Source organism: Lepisosteus platostomus, chromosome 6 (assembly GCF_059453375.1).
Source record: "Lepisosteus platostomus isolate fLepPlt1 chromosome 6, fLepPlt1.hap1, whole genome shotgun sequence".
In the NCBI taxonomy this organism is placed as follows: domain Eukaryota; kingdom Metazoa; phylum Chordata; class Actinopteri; order Semionotiformes; family Lepisosteidae; genus Lepisosteus; species Lepisosteus platostomus.
Window position 1 is genome coordinate 48,694,002 of NC_142616.1, and position 23,223 is coordinate 48,717,224.

General features: G+C 39.1%; 1 protein-coding gene across 2 annotated transcripts in view; it reads left to right on the forward strand.

Moving 5' to 3' along the window:
• camk1b (calcium/calmodulin-dependent protein kinase Ib) overlaps positions 1–20,865 on the forward strand; it is a 93,194-nt gene extending 72,329 nt beyond the window's left edge. For both annotated transcript variants that reach the window (XM_088636162.1, XM_088636163.1), the window contains exons 4-12: positions 4,780–4,854; positions 7,991–8,129; positions 10,026–10,152; positions 11,194–11,269; positions 16,026–16,138; positions 16,481–16,559; positions 17,041–17,128; positions 18,134–18,272; positions 18,910–20,865. In XM_088636162.1, the coding sequence (XP_088492288.1) occupies positions 4,780–4,854; positions 7,991–8,129; positions 10,026–10,152; positions 11,194–11,269; positions 16,026–16,138; positions 16,481–16,559; positions 17,041–17,128; positions 18,134–18,272; positions 18,910–19,013 (940 nt within the window). In that variant the 3' untranslated portion in view covers positions 19,014–20,865. The remainder of the gene's footprint in view (positions 1–4,779; positions 4,855–7,990; positions 8,130–10,025; positions 10,153–11,193; positions 11,270–16,025; positions 16,139–16,480; positions 16,560–17,040; positions 17,129–18,133; positions 18,273–18,909) is intronic.
• Positions 20,866–23,223: the final 2,358 nt, after the last annotated feature.

A 23,223-nucleotide genomic window follows, 5' to 3' on the forward strand; every position in this document is an offset into this window, starting at 1 on the left:
TACCCCCATGTCCCCTGGTACATAGAAAGAGCAACTCTTTCTAAGAAGGCTTCATCGTTCAAGTTTAATTTAATTGGAACTAAGCCTGTTTCATACTTCCTATTACTCAAGAAAAGTGATACATGCCAAACAAAGTTTTTGTGTTGTGTATATTTTTCCCCAGTGCACTCTCATCCACTGATCTATCTGTGGCCTAATAGTGACACCAGGTGGCCAGAAAAGAATAAGGGTTTTAGAGTTTTAGTATTTTAAACTGAGTTTTGACACAGTTAATTACTTGAAAGGCTGAGATCATCCATTGTAAATGAATAGTTTTTTTCTAGATGTGCCACCTCTCCTTCCCTCTGCTTGAATGGTGTTTTCATTATAACCAAATTCATGTCATATATCAAACTTTTAGTAATTTCTCTTTCATCTAATTGCTTAGTAATTTATACTTTCTATTCTATTTTTATGATTGCCTCAATGCGGTAAGATGTAAGAAGCAGTAAATCTTGTCAGAAATTTCCACCACAAGCTACATAGTTAGGGACTTAAGGGAAAACTGAATTTATGAAGGGAGACTAGATTTAAGAAGACAACAAATTTGTCTACACTGTGTTGTTGGACACATTTATAGGTTTGTATGTAATGATATTCCTGATTTCATTTTTTCAGCACGGATTTGCATAACAGAAAAATAATATCAATCACTTTTAAAAAAAAAAGTTGGGGGACATCTCACTTTTTTCCTGTAACTGAAATTGTCGGAGGAATGTGGGCTGGAGATAATGATTCTATAACAAGTTCATTCACTTTTAAAGTCCTATTCCTGTAAGCCCTGCCTTGTTATTATATGAAACAGCCACAATTATATACAGTATTTGAAGAAGCAGGACAAAAGGAGAGTGTAGGAGTGTAACAATATTTTAACTCATTGTCGGTAATGGCAGTTTCTGTAACGGCAATACAAAAAACACATATTTGATAGCTATTTACAGAATCACAGATTTTGAATTCTGGATCTTGTTTATGATGATATCTCTTATTCCTGTAAATGTGTTAGGTGTGTGTTCCAGTGATTTTTCTTGTTTCTTTTAGAGTCCTGCTATAGCTATCAGCAGGTTTTGTTTGCCATTTTGTACTACTTTATGTGCTGGTGATAGTTGTCTTACAGGCCTTGTTACAGGCAGTGGCAGATAACAAGCTCACAGTACTTCACCTTTCATTCCTGCTCGTTTCATATCCATGACAAGTGTTTTATATTGGGGAATACAATTTTGTGATCATTACATTTCTTTTTTGCTGTTTTTTTCTGGTTCTAAATTGCTTTATAACATGCAGAATGTACTGTGGATATAGATCACTAGGACAATTTTTTGTCTTGGTTTTAGAAATTCCCAGATAAATCAGAAATAAATTGTTAAAACAGATCTTGAAGAAGAGAATGTCTTCCTTGGCAGGGCTGGGGTGTCCTTTAAGAGCCAAATTATGTTGATTGAATAGAGTCTAATTTTCTGGATCCTCCAAATCAATCTATAATCCTGATGACTTAGGAACAAAACACCATATAACAATGAATTACAGATTGTATAATGTCTTGCATAAACAAATCTAAATGTTTTGTGCTGCAACTGTAATAGCATTAAAAACAACTATTTGTTATAATTGAATTCCAGACAAAAATTCCGGTCACATTTATTCACACTTCTGAGTGTTACTTATGATTACACTGAGGTTAAGTCTGTAATAACATTCTGCACTTTGGAAGTGCAATGGAAGAAGTCTGGAACTGCATAGAGACCTCCAAAGGTGTCTTGTTTCCCTGGGTTATAAAGGGAGGTAATACACACGAGAAATTTTGTACAGTACTAGCATTCATCATCATGGCTATGGTCAGAGAGCTCTTCGAAGGTAACCTTCAGAAGTTGGGAGATGGCTATGGGCTATGGGAGATGGGAGATAGCTTTCCATTGTAGGGTTCAATATTAAGACTTTTAAGACATTATATTAAAATAATGGAAAAAAGTTCGAGTTAGTTTAGACATCACCTGCATGAATATATGAGGTGACAACGAAGAAGCCTTGAATTTGCTACAGTACATCTGAATGACTATTGGAACCATGTCTTATGATCAGATGAAAAGAAAATTCATTTTTTGGATATCCTCAATAGCATTAGCTTTGGCATACACTTATGCTGACAGTAAATATGATTAAACTGACTGGCAAGAACAATATTCACTATATATTGAACCTTGGCTTGATGTCTTATCCACAGCAGAAAGCACATGTAACTCTTCTGATGTCATAGTGAGCCAGTGGCAGAGGCCTGATCAGAAGACCTTCCGATAACAAATTAACCCACTTGTCAACCTTGCAATCGACATTGTTGATATTTGTATTGTCCACTACAGCCACATGCAGTAAAGGAAGTTATTTCCAGTCACCGACATTTGGACCTAGAGAGTGGTATTTGGTGCAGCTTAATTTCTGTGTTTTTGGATTGTACCTTTTGAAGATTTAGGAAGCGTACTTTAAATGCCTTGTTATTAACTGTGCTCTACCTCCAGTCTTGGCTTAAGTTGTAGGTAGCTTTAGTTGTGATTAGTTTATATCTTTTCTAGGTCCTTTAAATTTGTGCCTAACTTTACAGACTGTTAGTCATAATGTTAGTCAATGTCCTCTGGTATGTAGTTGCAGATTGTCCTGAGTTTGTGTCATGCCTTTACATATTACACAAAAGCTCATAGGTATTGAAGGAACAAGGACATGACTGCTGTAATTTCTTGACAGCACCATTCAGCAGGAATAAGAGTGGGCGTGCGAGTCAATAATCTGAGATAAATACTGACACCTACAAAAGCAGTGACTCAACTCTGCAGTAAATTTCTACTGAAAGCCAGTTTGCTTTCAAGGAGTGTTGAGCTAAGGGGTCCAAGTGATGAAAGCAATGAAAGCTGATCAGCTTCAAAACTCATGTCTGAATTGTGATATTTTCAGGTTAGATGGGTTTGTTGTACATTTAAAAAATAACAACATTTAATCAACACGTGCTCAATATGAGAGTGTTCAGCATGTTTTTCAAGTTTTTTGTAGAACTAAAAGAATTCAGAAGAAATAAAAAGTATTAAATTATTGGTGTTACCAAATGGTTCAGTTGGTCAAAGCATGTGGTTGAGCTTTATGATCCAGGTGTCTCGGGTTCCCTGATTGTAATTGGCATTCCCCAAGTGGCAGTGAACAATTATCTAAGTGCTATCAAGGGAAGGGTGGGCCAAGGTTCTCCCTGGTATCAACAACACAGTGATCCCTGTAATTGTGATGTGGTCCCTGAGGGATGCACCTCTCTTCCAATTGTCACTGAACCTCCTGTGATGTTTTAGATAGATGTAAGACAGGCAAGTGTGAAGAGTCTGACTACATTCTCATTATTCCATTCTTCCTCATTCTCCACTGTGTGCGGTCAGTGGGTTGCCAGCGGCAAGCTGAGACGTGAAAAACACACTGCTGGCAATTCCAAATCAGGTGGTTATAACCAAACATTACTGACAATTCTAAATGTATGACATTAAACAAATTGATTTAAGCTCCAGGTGGTATCAGTTTGAAAATGCATATCATGCATCTGTGGATGAAATCTCAAATGTTTTCATTTTCAAGAGTTGTTAAGTAGTTTATGCGAAAATATAATGTTATTGGTCTTTTATACAGTGGATATCAAAAGTATACACACTTTTTGAAATTTCAATTTATATAAATTTGTTGATATAAAGGCTGAAAGCAAGACAAATCATGTCAGACCTTTTTTCAACTTTAATAAGATCTTCTAACCAACAATATTTAAGTGAAAAACAAATGGATAATTTTTAGGAAAAATAATTAAAAATAAAAAACCTTTCAATGCCTTGGTTGCATAAGTGTGCATACCCTTTATTCATTATGATTCAGCCTTTTACATGAACAAAAGCTGAAATTTGAAATTTTGTTATCCACTATATGCCTGTTTTCAGATGATTTCACAGTATAATGTAATTCATTTCACCAGTTCTTCTGAACATCAAAAAACTTTTACATGGGTGGATTTTTGTGTCCTGTATATCATCATTGACCATGGGAGTGTGCTCTCTGTTGCCTCCCTTATTAAGCATGCCTGATTGTTCTGCTTCATGGGTAGTTTTCACTGAACAGATGTTTGAGTAAGCCAACAAGCTTCACAAGGATCCTGTATACAGTAGTATACTTTGTCTAGGCAGTCACTCCTTTATTTACTCCATTTAACAAAAAACAAAAAGCATGCTGGCAGTTCCTTGCTCACTTGTCAAACCTATTTCAGTGTTCTTTATAAGATGTGGCCTAATGGTGATAATGAGACAAAAGAGGCAGCCCCTGCAGGGATGTTGTCCTTGTCTCCACACAAGGTTCTGAAACTCAGGAAGTACCTCCTATTGCTTGATTTGATCTTCCTGTTTGGGGGAGATTATTAGAATTGTCAGTTAGTGTATTTACCAACGGCCATGTGTTCCTAACAGCTAAGCAATCTTTGTTAGACTAAGAAAACCCTTTTCATTTTTTTAAATTATTGAATAAGAGGTTTATATAATCAATGGTCAATACCAGTATTGTATGACTTCATTGTAAATCTATACCTACTGAGCAGAAGATCTTTACAGAAGATTTAATGTAATTCAAATAATTTCAGCAAGAGCCTTTTCTTTTCTCTTTCATTTGAAAATATAAGGTATGCTGCCTATGGGTTGTTTATGTCTTTAGTGATGGTTTAATTATTCTTTCTTTCAGAATAAAACATGCAAACATTGTCACGCTCGAGGACATCTTCGAGAGCAAATCCCACCTGTACCTTGTCATGCAGTTGTAAGTGCTGTTCTTCTCTTTTGTTTTAAGCTTTTCTTAGCTACAGTAGATTGAAAGTCTGAAATCATAATGTTTTAAGATTTTTATGTGATCATATATGGGCAGTTTGTATGTTGTATAAAAACACACAATAGTGACAGAGTGAGAGACAGGACCATCTGAAAATGTTGATTCACCAGGCCTTAGTAAAATGAATTAATTTCCAAGGATGCCCAATATTAAGGTAAGTGAGAGTAACACTTACAAATGTAAAATTCAAAAGAAGAATTGAAAGAGAAGATGCAAGAGACTCAAAATAGACCAGATTTTAAGAGATTCATTTATGTAAATGACACATTTTTGTGTGGAATCCTCTTGGATGGAAGACTGCTGCAGAGAGGTGTAGTGAAAACTGTGGCTTTGCATCACAGATGGTATTACGTCTGTCAAGGCAGGTAGTGGAGAGAGCCAGGGAACAGTTGGCTCCCAGTTTGGTGTGGCATATAATTAGTTACACAGACTTCTGCTGATTCTTTCCACCCACTAAAGGAAACAATAGCATGATTGTGTTTGGAGAGTCCTCCTGATGCCCTTGTGCTTTGTCAGAGTCCTTTCTTTGTTTAGCCTTTCACGAAAGACGGGAGTAGTAGTACGAAAGGGCCACAAGGGGTGCTGTCAAGTGCACATTTCTCATGTATTGCTTTGTGGTATGAGTGTAACAGTGGACAATTTTTCTCTTCTATGCCACCACTGGTGTTGATGCTTTTAGAGATGCTATTGTATTTCTCCCCTGTTTTAGATCTCCTTAATGAGTGGTGAAGTGTGTTGACATGATAATGGTGTTTTATAAGCTGTGGTGGCAATTTTCATTGAGATCCATGGGTTATATCTTTTGGAGTTTGCTATATTTTCTGTTAAAAATGCAATATTTGTTCTTCCAGGTCCCTGGAAGATTACTTATCTTTACTGATTTCCCATTGCATAAAAAATAGAAGTATTGAAAACATTACACTATGCAGAGATCACGAATCACAATCAACAGTATCACAAAATCTTTACCATTTTAAGATAATTACTGCAATTTAAGAATGAATAGTTTAAGTGAAACTAATTTGCACTGACTTCTTATACAGTTTATATTTTCTATTTCAATCTGTTTTGCAGTTTTACAATGCTAGATATATCAAAGTTACATAAAAGTTAATTAAGATGAATACATTAATTAAGATTAATTCAGACTGAAGGTAGATCAAAGAAAGGTAGATCTTTGGTAATCATATTTCCTTTTTCAGCTGCCTTTGTCAGCAACCTGTAGTATTATTGTCATATTTGCATACATAATGGAAAAAAAGCATTTTGTGGTATCACCAGTTCCATTTCTGATTTGTCAGGCAGTGGCAGGCAGTATTGACAAAGAAAATCTTCAAAAGATAAGATTCTAATTAGGAACATTAGAAAGCTTCTGATGGCACAGGTGCTACAAAACCATTTTCCTGCCTCACAGAGATCCAGAATCCCAGATTGACAATGATGTTTGTGGGCAATGAGCCACAAATCTGCATTCAGCTGACAGCCAGAATAAGAATTAATGTTTGGTGTTTTACTGTACTGAGATTTAAAGAGCCTCTGGGGAGAGTGTTCGAACGAGTCCATGAATTAATTACTGATTGTCTCTGCAGCTCTGTCCACTTAATTATCCTTCCTTCAGCAGTAATATTTCCCTGGAATCAAAGCAGTCTCTCTCCCAGGAGCTGGGGGCTGTGCTGAGCCACCATACTGCCTGTTAGAAGAGTTTGGAATAGGGGTGGGGATGACACTTTTTTTTAAATCTAGCAATCTGCTATTTTTCCTGCAGAAGAGAGCATGGCTAGAGCCTGAGCATGTCACCAGCTGTAGGCAATTTATGTATATTATACCTGTGTAGATAATGTGAAGATGAGAAATTTGTGGGAGGTAGTCTGACCACTTTGTCCAATACAGAGTCATGGCAATCTTCAGGTCTTAGAATTGAAAATAGTAGATTTTCCATGATTTTATATGCTTTTAAAAGTGCAAAAGTATTTAAAATCAAGTGTAAAAGTAACTAAAAATGTGGACTCTGCAAAAAGGTTTTAGACGCAGTCAGAGGAGTTACAATATACAGTATGTACTGTCTGTTGCAAGCATCAAGAGTTTACTCAAAGCATCCAGTTATCTTTTCTACAATTATTTCAACTTTGGCAGTTATTAATGCAGCTTATATTGAGTAAGAAGAAACCAACCTTGTCATTTAGCAAAAATCTCAAATTTGTGTTTATTTTCAAAACATGGACAACAACAACTTAGTATCAACTAGACATGACCAGCCATTATGAAGTTTAGTAGCTATCTTAATACAAAATAACTACAGTTTCCATAGCAGATTGCCAGAAAATGTTTCTACATATACAGTAGAGGAAAGGAGTTGGAAAATCAAGCAAAAAGACTTTTGCATACAAGTGAATAAGCCATTAATTTAAAAGTGCAAAAAAAAGATAATAATACACTACTGTATATGTTTAATATGCCACTATAAATCATTATACTTTTCATTAAAAAATCTCTATTTTTGTTCAGGAAAAAATCAATTTTCAAAATTTAAGGCAGCAAAATGCTAGTAAAGCAAATGAAGAATTTAACTCTGCCTTCATATTATTCTCAGTTTGTACAACTTGGACACCTTCCCTAATGCCCTGAATATCTGTCAGCTGGCTAGACACATTAGGGATTAGGGCACATTAGGGCAGAGAGCATCATTAGCACAAAAACCAGGAGGTGTGTAAATGTATCTATGAAGGGGAATCTGACATCCTGCCTCTAGACTGATGATTCTACAGGGATGTTCACTTTTAGATGGCACTGCTTAAAACAGACTTGATTCAAAATGTTCATTGACCAGAGTATGGATGCATAGTGGTTATTGTTCATCCTGTTTCTATCTCCCCAATATTAATTTAGGTAAAACTCTGTGTGTTAGTCATGATCTACTGCATCCTCTTTCACACACCTGCTGATTTTTTGTTTAGCTGTTTGGGAATTGGGGGGATAGTGCAGGGCCCACTGCTGACAGTTTGCCTACGATTTCACTGCAGGGATTTGTGTCCTCCACATTCCACTTACTGTTTTTTTATCTGTACAGAGTCTCTGGAGGGGAGCTCTTTGACAGGATTGTGGAGAAAGGTTTCTACACTGAAAAGGATGCCAGCAAACTGATTCGACAGATCCTGGATGCTGTCAAGTACCTGCATGATATGGGTATCGTGCATAGGGACCTGAAGGTAGGTTGACTTTTCATTTTCTCAGCAGTTCAGCACTACATTGATGCGTTTAAATCTTACCTTACTGATTGCTGTCACTTTGTCTCTCTCAATGGGTACAGGTCTGAAATTGGTCTTGTTAAGTCTGGTGTCCCTCAGGGCTCATTACTGAGCCCTTTGCTCTTCAGCATTTACATGTTCCCACTTGGTCAGCTTTTAAGATCACATGGCCTCAGCTTTCATTTTTACGCTGACGATACTTAAATATACATCCATACCAAACCTGACACTGATGGGACAAACTGACACAAAAAGCCTTTACTTAACTGGTTCCATTCTTCACCCCTCTGCTCTTCTTAGTACCACCATCCACAGTCTCCTCTATTGTTATTGTTGTAATTACATATTGTAATTGTGTCTTATCTTGTGTATTCTTCTTATTTATTGTTGTATTCTTCTTATTTATTGTTATTGTCATCCTGTAAACCGCTTTGAGAAGACACCTTTAAAGGCGCTATATAAAATAAAGTTTATTATTATTATTATTATTATTATTATTATTATTATTATTATTATTATGTGATTAACTATGAAAATAGGAGAAAAGAGCCGAGTACAATTGGGATAGAATTGTTAAAAGAGTGAAGACCAAAATTATGAAGGTGTTATTTTTTTAATGTGCTTGAGCAAATACATTTATTCTAATTAATCCTAATCTGGAACATGAATAGCTTTGCTTTTGGCAACAAAGAATATGTGACAATCCTATTTGAGTTCTCTTTTTATATATACTGTATGTTGTGGTGCTATTCATACATTTTTCATGAATTAGATTCCAAGACAAGGCAAAAGTACAGTTCAATTAAGTGTACATTTTCTGAAAGTCAGGTAATATCTGATCTTTGTTTCTTTCCTTTTTCTACCTTTGTACTCTTTAAAGGATCCAGGGCTATTTGTTTACTTATGCTGGCTGTCGGAAGCACATCTAAATTAAGCCCATTAGTTTCCTCTTGTAAAAAAGCTAATTTAATTACGTACAGTGCATTGCAGTGTAAACAAACGGATCCTTGGTTGAATTACTAATTAATTCCTTCTAAGATTGTATGCACGAAGTGGAGTGTTAATCAGTACTGGATTACTTAATTTTTATTCCACTGTACAGTACTTTGCCTAGAAATGTCTCTATAAGGATTTAAGTAAGCAGTCATTTAGCTTTAGCTGTGTAGTATGTGGCAGGGTAGCTTGGTTCCAGACGCCCACCAACCTCCTGTTCTCGGTTTACAGTATGTTGAAGATTAGATGTGCAAGCTGAAATTCAGTGTTATAATATGCTCTGTATTCTCCAATACATATGTTGATCCCGATGTGTACAAGGAGAATGTTATCAATAAATCTTTAGTAGGATCTTTGATGTCCTGTGTCATTGTTTTGTGGGTGAAAAGAATAACGATTGTGTGGATTAACACACAGAAATGTGTATTTATATATACACACATAAGTCAATAAGTAAAGTGAATTGGTACAGTACACACACAATACTCCTCACAGGTGGGATATTCCATTATTTGCCCCCTCTGCATTGCATGCTGTAATTTTCTCACTGCTTAATAGGGCTAGGTAGCCTTTTCTGCATTGCCTTTTGGTCCTCAGTGTCATCCATGAATTTCCAACCTTTGACGGTTTCTTGGATCACAAAGGTCAAAATCAGGCAGTGTGCCCCAGACAGTAAGATGTGAAAATACATAGCCACACAAAGCATAATCCCTTGAGGAGCTCAGTTTTGAATGTTATTCCCCCACACCATCACTACTACCACCATGGTTTTTGAATGAGTCACGCTCCCTTGGATTTCCATTTCCTTGTCTCAATGAATATGTTCAAATACCATATTGTAAGGTGTATTTTTTACCTTCTCAGCCAGAGAACCTGTTGTACTACAGCATGGAAGAAGACTCAAAGATCATGATCAGTGACTTTGGACTGTCCAAGATTGAGGGCTCTGGCAGTGTGATGTCTACAGCCTGTGGAACTCCAGGATATGTAGGTAGGGTGATGTTGTTTATTGATTTTATATCTCTCCTTCCATTTTAAAGTTTCATGTCCTGTTGATTTTCAGAGTGGCTTCTAAAATAGGGAGTAAACGTTTGCTTCTGGGATTGCAGCTGCATTTGGCTTGGCCAACTAATACCTCCCAGCCAAATTGCAAATCATCAGTACTGCTTTAGAAAGTTACTTCTTCTACTTGACAGCAACCCTACCACTGATGTCCACCAGTGGATCCAAGTATTGCCACTGTGACAGGTACCAACCTTCTTGAGGCCACAGCCTTTTATAGCCTTCTTTAGGAAGACTGGGGTCCTCTTTATGGTCAACTCAGACTCAATGTCCCCAACTGCAATGTAAGAGTTCTTTCACAGGTGAGATGTGAAACCTTATCCCATAGGGTCATATGTCAGATTTTTGTAGGTGACCGCCAACTGATCATTTGGGCCTCCTTGTCTGTTGGGGTCCTGTGCTTCAGATCCAACATATCACCTGTTCTGTCCCTTTCTTCATTGAAGAGACCATACTAACATCGGTCTGATGACATGATTATGAGTTTGATCATTGATCTTCAGGCACTTTGTTATAAGTTACATCTACAAGCAACCTTGTGTTAAAACATGTTAATCCATGTTTGGCAATCCATAAATAGCACAATGGTCCAATATCTCACCACTGTGGGTCAAATTACAGTGGCCATTCTTTCCAGTTACCACCATTTAGGATTCGACTGACTATATCAAGTTGGTACCTTTCTACCTCTTTCACCAGTTGTTTTCTAACCAGATGTTCCCAGGTGACCAGCAACTGACCATTTTGGCCTCATTTGCCTTGTACTAATGTACCTCTGTGCTTATTGTTGCTCTGGCTAAATTAAATACCTACAGTACATGTAAGTAGAAAAAATAGTAGATTGTTTCTCAAGTGCAGCTAATTTATAACTCATCTGAAAGTGTTATGATTTTATTGTTACAAGGTTAAAGTTGACATGAGATTTTGAAACAGAATAATTGGAAAATACCTTGTAATTGTTGCTTTACAGCTCCAGAAGTCCTGGCACAAAAACCCTACAGCAAAGCAGTAGACTGCTGGTCCATTGGAGTCATTGCATACATTCTGTAAGTAAAATGACAAGCATGTAACTGTCACTTTGTCTCAGTCATTTCTGTTACTCTAGGATTTTATACCAGTCCCTTGCCTTACAATAATACAGATCTTCTAAATTTCATTTGTATAAGGAAAGTACAAAATACTTATCAACTGGAAGAATAATTGGGGAAAAAGTGGACCTTCTCCAGCATTTATAACAGGACTCATGCACTGAGCCAGTTACACAGTGATGTCATCCTCTCTGAAAGCTGCAGAGTGTGAAACTTTGTCATGGCAGAGGACTGGTCTTTTGGCTTGGCCCAGTTATCCGCTGTTCAGGGAGTGGCGCTTTGTGGCTCAGAGCCTGGAAATGCTGAAAAAGGCACAAAGAACTGCAATTGTGCGTCACTGAAAACACACTCAGAAATAAACCTGGTACATGTAGCTTTTTCAACACCCAAGGATCTCAGGGAAATAGCACCATCTAAAACAAAAGCTATATAAAGACAAAGGCGCCGGAAACATGGCGACGGTTTACAGAAAGCTCTCTCGTTGTGTGTCAGTTTTAATGTTTATTTATACGTTAATACTCTTGTTTTGTGTTGGACGCTCAATGTCTGTCATTGCTTATGATAGACAAACGCTTTTAAACCTAAGGACAGACTCCTTAATGTCATCAAACAACTTTTTTCACGTACCGGACCCCACCTGCTGGATCAGACAAAGATGCGGCGAACAACAACAACAGGTGGGCAGCAGACGCCGGGGAAGACGAGGCGGCGTGCTAGCGCGACTACGAAGGCGTCCGCACAGACCACCGCTGCCGTCTATTTTGTTAGCTAATGTTCAGTCACTGGACAATAAGATAGATGAGCTACATTGTCGGATCAACGCGGAAAGGGACCTGAGGGATTGCTGTGTTTATGCCTTCACTGAAACCTGGCTGAATGCATGCGTCCCGGACACCGCCATCCAGCCAAAGGGGTTCACCGTTTACCACATGGACAGAAACCACCAAGCAACCGGCAAACACAAAGGCGGAGGCGTTTGCTTCCTGGTCAACAGCAAGTGGTGCACAGACGTGAAGGTAATCTCTAAATCCTGCTCGCCGAATCTAGAACACCTGACCATAAAATGTCGACCCTTTTATTTGCCGAGGGAGTTTTCCGCCACTATTATCACAACCGTTTACATTCAACCTCAAGCCTGCGTGGAAGCAGCACATAGCGAACTCCACGACATTATCAACAAGCACGAAAACTCCCACCCAGAAGCCGTCTCAATTGTAGTAGGGGACTTCAACCACTGCAATCTGAGGAAAGTTCTGCAAAAATACATTCAGCATGTCACTGTACCGACAAGAGGAGGCAATATTTTAGACCACTGCTACACAACAATAAAAGGAGCATACAAAGCGCTTCCCAAACCGAGTTTCGGTAAGTCGGACCACATCGCTCTCCTGTTGCTTCCTGAGTACAAACAGAAGCTGAAGACCTCCCCCATTGCGAACAGGTCAGTGCGTTGTTGGTCTGAGGAGGCGGAAAGCAGGTTAATAGACTGCTTTGATAGTACAGACTGGGACGCATTCAGAGCTCCCGACACAGATTTAAATGAGTATACCGACGCGGTCACCAGCTATATTAAATACTGCACCGACGTTTGTGTACCAGAAATGAAAATTAGGTCATTTCCCAATCAGAAACCGTGGTTCAACCACGACATACGCAATAAAATAAAAGTTAGATCCACCGCGTTCAAATCGGGGGACGAAGAGCTGTACAAGAAATCACGGTATGCATTAGAAGAAGCCATAAAACGCGCCAAACGGAGCTACAGAGTGCGGCTTGAAACGCAGTGCGCTGACACCCGGAGGCTGTGGCAGGGATTACAGTCAATCACAGGCTACAAGGGCTGCAGCCAGGAGATTGACACGAACAACACATCCCTGCCTGACGAGCTGAACCACTTCTATGCCCGCTTTGATGCTCTGAACACGTGCAATGCTGAGAAGACCCCAAGTGTGCAGGGCGAGTTTGTTCTGAAACTCTCAGAGCAGGACGTGCAGAAGACTCTGAGCAGGGTGAAAATCTGTAAGGCTGCAGGGCCTGATGGGATACCACCTCGCGTCCTGAGGACATGTGCAGCCCAGCTGACCACAGTGTTTACAGACATCTTTAACTCCTCCCTGTCACGGTCCATGGTCCCCACCTACTTTAAAAAAACCACTATTGTTCCAACCCCCAAAAAGACAAAAGTGGCATGCCTGAATGATTACCGCCCAGTAGCATTAACATCTGTGGTGATGAAATGCCTGGAGAAGCTGGTGTTGTCACACATCAACTCCTCCATCACAGAGTCCCTGGACCCCCTGCAGTTCGCCTACCAGAGCAACAGATCAGTGGATGATGCTGTCTCCCTGGCTCTGCATACAGCCTTGGAACACCTGGACACTAAGAACTCGTATGTGAGAATGCTGTTTGTGGACTACAGTTCAGCATTCAATTCCATCATACCCAGTCAACTGGTGACAAAGCTCAGGGGATTAGGTCTGTGCAACTCTGTCTGCAACTGGCTGCTGGACTTTCTTATCGAGAGACCACAGGTGGTGCGGATAGGCAATAAAACATCAACACCACTCACCCTGAGCACTGGAACCCCACAAGGCTGCTGTCTGAGTCCAAGGTTGTACTCCCTATTTACTCACGACTGCACAGCAAGACACAGCAACAACCGCATCATTAAGTTTGCCGATGACACCACTATAATAGGACTGATCAGTGATGATGACGAGTCCACTTACAGGGATGAAGTTGTACAGCTGCTTAGGTGGTGTCATAGCAATAACCTGGACTTGAACATAAAGAAAACGAAAGAGCTAATAGTGGACTTTCGGAGACACAGGCCACACACTCACAGCCCACTCAGTATTGATGGAACGGAAGTGGAAACAGTCACCAGCTTTAGGTTTTTGGGAATTCACATCTCTAAAGATCTAACCTGGACTGTGAACACTGACTCTATCATGAAGAAGGCTCAGCAGCCCCTTTATTTCTTGAGGTGCCTCAAGCGATGGGGGATGCCAATACATGTGTTGGTGAACTTCTACCGCTGCACTATCGAGAGTGTCCTCACCAACGGGATCACCGTGTGGTATGGCAACACCTCTTCGCGAGAAAGAAAGGCACTGCAGAGAATGGTCAATATGGCCCAGAAGATCATCGGCTGCGGTCTCACCGAGATTAAACAGCTCTATGAGGACCGCTGCCGTGGTAGAATTCTGGCCATCACAGAGGACAGTCACCACCCCGGGCATGAGCTCTTCACCCCACTGCCCTCAGGCAAGAGATATAAGAGCATACGGACACTTACCACTAGATTCTTCAATAGCTTCTATCCACAAGCAGTGAGACTGGCGAACACATTTAGCCATCCCCCTCGGACCACACCTACCCCATCACCATCTACCTCATTGTAATTTATTTATTGTACGTCTCCAGTCATTGTTTACACGTCTGTATTGTTTACATTCAAACTGTCTGCATGTTTACTTGCACATTGTCTATTGTTTGTTTGTACATTGTCTTGATGCACTGTTTGCACTTTGTTTTGTTTGTTTTTTTTTACACTTGTTTTACAATTGAGAGACTTTCTGTAAGTAAGAATTCCATTGTACCAGCACCGGTTACATATGGCAATAAAGTTCAAGTCAAGTCAGGCACGGCTATATAAAGCAAATCTATAGAAGTACTTTGAACACAAAATCTGGTTAGATTTATTTTTAAAGAATGTACGATTGCTAATAAGAATTTATATTTTTATTATACCCCACCATAACTGTATTATACTGCAATAGCCAGTTGCATGATTTTCACATCTTGGATCAGACAAGGTAGAACAAAGATGACTCCTCCAAGCAACCCATCATTCAGCCACATGTCACAAGTAGCACAGCCCAGTAACGGCAGATCAGATTGGAAGATTTGCACCAGCAGTACTGAATGCTTGCAAGCACATAATAATAATAATTAATAATAATTGCTTACACTTATATAGCGCTTTTTCTGGACACTCCACTCAAAGCGCTTTACAGGTAATGGGGACTCCCCTCCACCACCACCAATGTGAAGCATCCACCTGGATGATGCGACGGCAGCCATAGTGCGCCAGAACGCTCACCACACATCAGCTATCAGTGGGGAGGAGAGCAGAGTAATGAAGCCAATTCACAGAGGGGGATTGTTCGGAGGCCATGATTGATAACAGCCGATGGGGAAATTTGGCCAGGATGCCGGGGTTATACCCCTACTCTTTTCGAGAAACACCCTGGGATTTTTAATGACCACAGAGAGTCAGGACCTCGGTTTTACGTCTCATCCGAAGGACGGCGCCTGTTTACAGTATAGTGTCCCCGTCACTACACTGGGGCATTAGGACCCACATGAGCCGCAGGGTGAGCGCCCCCTGCTGGCCCCACTAACGCCTCTTCCAGCAGCAACCTTAGTTTTTCCCAGGAGGTCTCCCATCCAGGTACTGACCAGGCTCACACCTGCTTAGCTTCTGTGGGTTGCCAGTAGTGAGTTGCAGGGTGATATGGCTGAAAGCCATGGCCTTTTAATCCCACATGACCCCTCAGTTGCACTTGCAGAATACTGGTCAAAGCTGTTATTTATTAAGATGGAACCCAAGAATTAAAAACTAATTGAATATCTGAAATATTTTAACTGTCACATATTTTTAATATCCATATCGAAATCTGTTTCATAATGATATTTTTATCCCGTACAGCTTATGTGGGTATCCTCCATTTTATGATGAAAATGATGCAAAGTTGTTTGAGCAGATCCTCAAAGCAGAGTATGAGTTTGATTCTCCGTACTGGGACGATATCTCTGACTCAGGTAAGTCACCACGAGGCGCTTCTCCAGTATAAAAGAAGTAGAGGGGCCACAGTACAAATGAAGACCTTCTATAGTTTGTCTATTTTACTTGACAAAAGGAGTTCAATGAGGACATTTTCTTTATCTTGAGTTAGTTGAATTTAGAAGGATTAAAGATTTAACCACTGTTGCTTCAGACAGCAAAAATTGTTTTAAGGTGACACCTAGTGACATGTTGTGGTAATTGCCTTTCATCAGTATAGTCCAGGCTGCATAGAAAGAAGCGACAGTCCAATGCGAGTGAAATGTGAAACTCAGAACTGTGTGATGTGCTGTATTTATGGGCATATGTTTTGTTTTCAGCCAAAGACTTCATTGTTCACCTGATGGAGAAGGACCCCAGGAAGCGATACACCTGTGAGCAGGCATTGCAGCACCCCTGGTATGTGAAATTTCTGTCACACTTTCACATGTCCACTTACTGGACATTCAAACAAGAATCAATGTTTTTTCAGGAAAAAAAGGAGAATCATTAGCCTTTTAAAGTAACAAAACCACCATACATTTTAGACCCTATACTTGATTTTGAGATTCCACTGAGTAAAAACAAGAAGTTTCTGTCAAAAAAAGTGATCACCATATAATGGTTTTTGTAGCTACATCTGATATGCCATTTATAAGCATTTACTGTGGTTCACCATTGTAAAGGTGCTGTGAAGTGTTTTAAGGACACATTAGCCAAAATGTGTTAATGATAAGATTTAGCAAATTAAGAGCAGAGTCACAGCAATTATTCTATGTTTACTGTAGTTTGTCAATGATGAGTTAAACAGTTGATTGCATCTGTTGCTAAATTAGAGTAAACTGAGTGTCACTCTGTGGAGAAGGTGAAACTAAGTCTCTTCTATTGTTGTCATTTGTAGGATTGCTGGGGACACAGCTCTGGACAAGAATATCCATGAATCTGTCAGTGCACAGATCAAAAAGAACTTTGCCAAAAGTAAATGGAAGGTGAGCTTTTCTGTTCTTAATGACAGCAGTGACAGTAAATATTGTACCTCCTTGGATGCATTTTTGGTTTGAGGTGTGCACTACAACTTACACAGGCTTATGAAGAATTTTTCTCATTAGGGTTTTGCAGGAGCCAGTAGATTATGGAGAGGTTAGCTTGCAATATGATGAAGGAGGATTTAGCCCCAAGCAATAGTATACCTTTACAGTATGGGTGTAGCCCAAGGAGACTATCAAGTGTAAGAAAAAAAGGACTGTTTTTTGGCTTGACTTAAAACATCGTGTTTTTTCATACAGTGGTGTGAAAAAGTGTTTGCCCCCTTCCTGATTTCTTGTTTTTTTGCATGTTTGTCACACTGAAATGTTTCAGATCATCAAACAAATTGAAATATTAGAAAAAGATAACACAAGTAAACACAAAATGCAGTTTTTAAATGAAGGTTTTTATTATTAAGGGAAAAAAAATCCAAATCTACATGGCCCTGTGTGAAAAAGTGATTGCCCCCCCTGTTAAAACATAAATCAACTGTGGTTTATCACCAGTCCTGACCTGAATCCGATTGACATGTTGTGGCATGACCTTTAAAAAGTGGTTAAGGCTCGAAAACCCTCCAATGTAGCTGAATTACAACAATTCTACAAAGATGAGTGGGCCAAAATTCTTCCACAGCGCTGTAAAAGACTCATTGCCAGTTATCGCAAACGCTTGATTGCAGTTGTTGCTGCTAAGGGTGACCCAACCAGTTATTAGGTTTAGGGGGCAATCACTTTTTCACACAGGGCCATGTAGGTTTGGATTTTTTTCCCCTTAATTCATTTAAATCATCCCTTCATTTAAAAACTGCATTTTGTGTTTACTTGTGTTATCTTTGTCTAATATTTCAATTTGTTTGATTATCTGAAACATTTCAGTGTGACAAACATGCAAAAAAATAAGAAATCAGGAAGGGGGCAAACACTTTTTCACACCACTCGTCTTATTTCTTACCTCACTCCTGTTTTTAGCAAGCATTCAATGCCACAGCTGTGGTGCGTCACATGCGAAGATTACAGCTGGGGACCAGTCAGGAAGGTCCAAGCCAGAACACGCCCACCAGCCCCTGCCATGGTGACCTTCTGGTGCCTGAGGGCGAGGAGGATGGAGGTGAGTGTAGGTGGCATATTGAGTGACTATTCCTGCACATTCCAGAAGGGCTTTGAATTGTTGTCTCCCAGATTCTCTTCTGATAAGTCTTCTTAAGATGTTGAGTAAATATGTATATTCAAGCCATAGAGAATCTTCAGCGGAAGTGTCTTCCGAGATCAGGGAAATTCAGTCTAACAGACAAAAGGGTCTCATCAGGTGTGTATCAGGGGAAATACTCAGTTACTTCTTATTCAATTATTAAAATCATCACAAGGTTGTTACATTGTCCTCAGTATTCTAGAAAAATAGTTTGTTACCTAATTGATGATATTAAATTAAATAAACCTTTATACTATAATGGGCTTCAGGTGTACTCTAAGCCATGTAGACAGTTCAGAATTCATAGTTTTTTCTTTTTGACTTGATTGTAAGTGTCAATACCCATTTTTGGCCACAGTTGTGTATTATTGGTGTTATTGTTTTAAAAGAAAAGTGAACAAATGTATTCTTGCAAAATCCTAGTGTTTCTGTACTTTTAAGTTTGCATATGCAACGCATAAGTTCCAGAGTGTCAGAAGTGCAGAAGGCTGTTGTGTCTTACATGTTGCACACTTGAGCATCTTCTCAATAGCAGTCACTCTGTTTGTCACTGCAGGACCGCTCTGCGACAGCAGCTGCTCCAAGACTGCAGATGGGAGTGAGGAGCATGACGGGCTGCTGAACTGCACTTACCGCTGCCATCCAGCCAGCCGGGTCTGAGCAGGAAGCTGTCATTGTCATTGTGACAATCACTTTCACTGGAGCCCAGAACCCCAGTCTGGCTAGGAATACAGAGTTATTCCAGCACCCTCCAGCAGAGGGAGCTGCTGTTTAAAGATTCCAGGGATGGGGGAGGGACATTATGCCAATGAAGGTGTAGGATATCGGGGCCCCTAAAAGGAAAAAGGGTGTTATTGTGGCAATAGGGTGATTGTTTTTTTTATAAATGTGTTTGGTTTCATGATTCATATTTTTTATTTCCCCTTCAATCAGTTTTTCCCATATTTTAAGATTATTGGTGTTTAACTTTCTGGATCTAGAATGTATGCATCTTTGATTTAGATGAAGTAAGTACTGGAGATTCTGCTGTTCTCTCATGCCACGGCAGTTGAATGTCTGCTGCAATGTACTATGAGCTCTCCATTTAGGACTGACATGCAAAGAACAGATGGTGTGAAAGAGTTGTTGGACACATACCATCAGATCCTCTGTAAGTCTGATACACCTGCTGCAATGGCACTGCTTAAACAGGCAGCTCAGGTGGTTAGCCCCTATATTTTAAAATGTCAGTTAATCCATTTTTTTTCGCTTGGACCCTTTTTTCCATGACGTGTTTGAAGATTTCATTAATATTAGATGTAATAACAGTTAACTTCAGGGTGTCACTGGACTCTGTGAGATTTTAATTACAGGTTAAACGGTTTAACCAAGAACATTTCACTATTTAAAGTTTTTAAAGTACCTTCTTGTGTTAAAGTGGTGTAAACCTTTTATCTCTCGGTGCCTTTTGAATTGAAAATAGCAAATTACTGTTTTTGCTATTTGTCTTTTTCAGATCAACAGATCAGATCAGATCAACAGACATTCCTGTTCCTCCTGTTCCTCATATTTCATTTACTGAAAGTCCAGTGTATCTGCTAAGTAAACACAAAGAAACATGCTGAATGATTTTTGTAAAAATATTTACAACTCAGAACCATTAGTTTTTACAATTTATTTTCTCTTCAGATTTCAGACCCTTCCAATGCGTATCTATCTATAAAATTAGTCTGAAAATTTCCAGTCACTGTAGGCCCAGTTTATTTTCTGTGCTAATATAATGATTTTCAGGCTGTTTATGAAATTCAGTACCTTGTCAATCATAGCTGCTTTTTTATTTCTTATTGTCTTGAGACAGTCAACGCAGTGCCCAGATACTGTATATTCTTGATTCAGTAGTTTCAGCATTTCTTCTACTAGGAAGTCTCATTTCTCAGTTGAAATTTTTGCAACAAGGTACAAAACTTGTGCATGAATCTCTTTGCCAATTTACAATTAAGAAAAAGCATTTTCCTTTTTAGAGCTCATTTCATAGGGGGTTAGCTTCATTTTCTATGTTGCCATTGGCTTTACCTTCAACTCTTGCATAGCCCTGAAGTTTTGACAATTTTCATATTCATAAGATGTAAATGTCTTGCTGCTGAGGTTTTCTTTGCGAGAAGTGGGATGATATTTTTCACATCATTAATTTCAGACTTTCAGATGCATTTAGAGGCAGCTAAGTGAAAAGAGCAATTCTGATGGTGCCTGAGGACACACTCAGACCTTGCGAGGCTCATATACTTCCTGTAAAGGAAGGAGAACGCTGTGCACACCTGAAATTGATCTGTCCTAAACAGAAGAAATTTAGCAGCTAGCATAATAAAGACATAGTAGTACGTTGTCCAGAGCCATGAAAGTGATCTTGATTGCGTCATGCATACTCACAGTAAAACACAAGGAACCATTTTGTTTCAGTTAATATTTTAATTCTTTGATCTGAGATAACATTGCATCTGTATAATTAAAGAATATATTAATGATTTTAAACATCTGACTGTCTCATTTCATCATTTCCCCTTTGTGTTTCACTTGAGTTCCTGCTCAGTAATTTGCAGGCAGATATAAAAGTTATTTGAATCCTGAATTTTGATCTTACTTGATGCATATCAGGACATTGTGAGAGTGTGGATATGTTATCACTTGTATTTTTTATCTCTTCCAGAGATTCAGACAAGTGCCAGTAACCCAATACCATTTATCTTTTATGATTTATGATTTACGCTCTCAACTTGTAGACTGCAATTAGTATCTTTTGAGCTTAATTTTATTGGAATTATTTTTTTTAATTCTATGCTAGAGATGCATTATTTTTGGTGTTTCAGAGATTTCTCATCATCCCTTGTTTTATTGTACATTGAAACACGTTAAAAATTAAGAACCTCTTTTTAGTTAAAAATAATCTTAATTAACTGGCCCATGTATGTTTTCATTAGTGACATTCTGGTTCCACAAAGCAGTTATTTGTGCTTTAGGAGCTGGTTCTTTGACCCAAGTACCAGGGCCTGAAGGATCTGTGCTAGCACAGGGAATCTGATTTTGTGCATCTGTGTGAGTCTTCAGGAAGAAAAAAAAGTGCCAAACACATTTACGGGGGAGATGACACCAGAGCATGCAATTGTGGTTAGAAGGCTTTTTATAATTATGATTTCATTTATTCATTGTCTGCCTACACACCACCTCACTGTCTGGAGCTCTTCTGTTATATGTTCAGAAGGTTTTTGTACTTGACAACTGCTGAGAAGCGTGGAGTCATATCCACACTTGTGTGCAGCTCTCACTGGGCACCATCCTGCATTCTACACCATGGAAAGACTCCCAAGAAGGTCAGGAGGATTGGGCTGCCAGTCCCTGCCCTGATTGGCACAGACCTGAGCCTGGCCTTGAGAATAATCAGTATCTCAGCTCTCATTCTTGTGGTATCACTGGGAAAGAACATACGGATGTTTTAGCATGATCGTTTAGAGGAAGCTTGGTGCTTGCCATAGGGTTCTGGGAAAGGATTGGTTTTTACTTTCTCCTGCTAGCTAGGCCATGTCCCCTGTGCTCAGTGCTCCAGTGGGAGCTCTGTTGAATGTCCATTGCCCAGACTCTTTATTCTGCGTCAGACTGGGTCCTGAGGGGTTCACAACATCTGCATGCTATTGCAGGACTTTCTGAAATGTGGAAAAACAAACAAAAAGCTAAGGTCTCTATTTTATGGCTGTTTATTGTATAAAAAGAAACCTTTCTACTGCATCACTTTATATTGTACAAAACTGAAACCTCATGGTTGTTGCTGGCGAGTCTGTGGTGACATGCTGTTTGGCTGTGAGCTGGAGGACTCTGGAGTGTGGCTCTTTGTGCAGGAGGGGCCTGTTCAGGACATTCGGAAGTCAGGCATTGCAGCCTCTGCTGGGATATTCTGGATTAGGGCATCTGTGCACATTGTTTTTTAAATCTCAGAATCATCTTCTACACCAAAAATTGAAAGTATCTTAATGCACAAGCATTCACAGTATAGGTTTTTGTCTGTATAGATGCTCATGTGCAAAGAAAGGACCCCTTCAGTTCTTTTATATCTTATTATTCATGATGTAGTCTCATTAACTGCAATGCAAATACAATAACCTGATTATTTTTAATTGTTATTGCATTTTTAAAATCAGCTGAAAGATAATATGCAGATATGTTCACATCTATCCATCCAAAAAAATGACTTGTCATTTATGGTGGTCCTGCTCTTTAAAGTGTGGATGCATTGATTTTTTGTGTAACTGTTGGCATTGACCAAAAAGTATTTAATACTGAGATTTGCTTTGCGTTATATTTTATACGTGGGTGAATAAAAGAAAATGTAACACAAAACTATAGAAGAAGAGGTGCATATAACTTTGTAATGTAACCTCACACAAACTGCTTAATTTCATTGTAGACTAAATGAGAGATGTGACAAAGTACAGAAGCCTCCTCCTTCAGAAAGAGCTGCTTTGACTCCCTGTGAGAGTTTGCAGGTGAATTCATTTATGCGCTTTTTGTTTGCTAATGCTGTGTACCTCTTGTGGAAGAAGTAATGATCTAATGTTTGCATGACCTGGTTTATACGTGTAAATTAATGAAAAAAATATTCTATGTTGTCAAAAATATTGTGAAGTGAGGAATTTTCACATTAGAAGCCTTTTTGTGTTTGTGGGAATCCATAAAGAAACAGGAATGCAGAGAAGCTGTTGCCTGGGCTGGTATAATAACACACTTACAGGTCATATCTGGCAGCAGTTCTGTAGTATTTATCAATACTCTTATGTTATATTTCTACATTTTCATATAGATGAATAGCAGGTTATAAAGATAAGTTATATGTACTGTTTCCAAT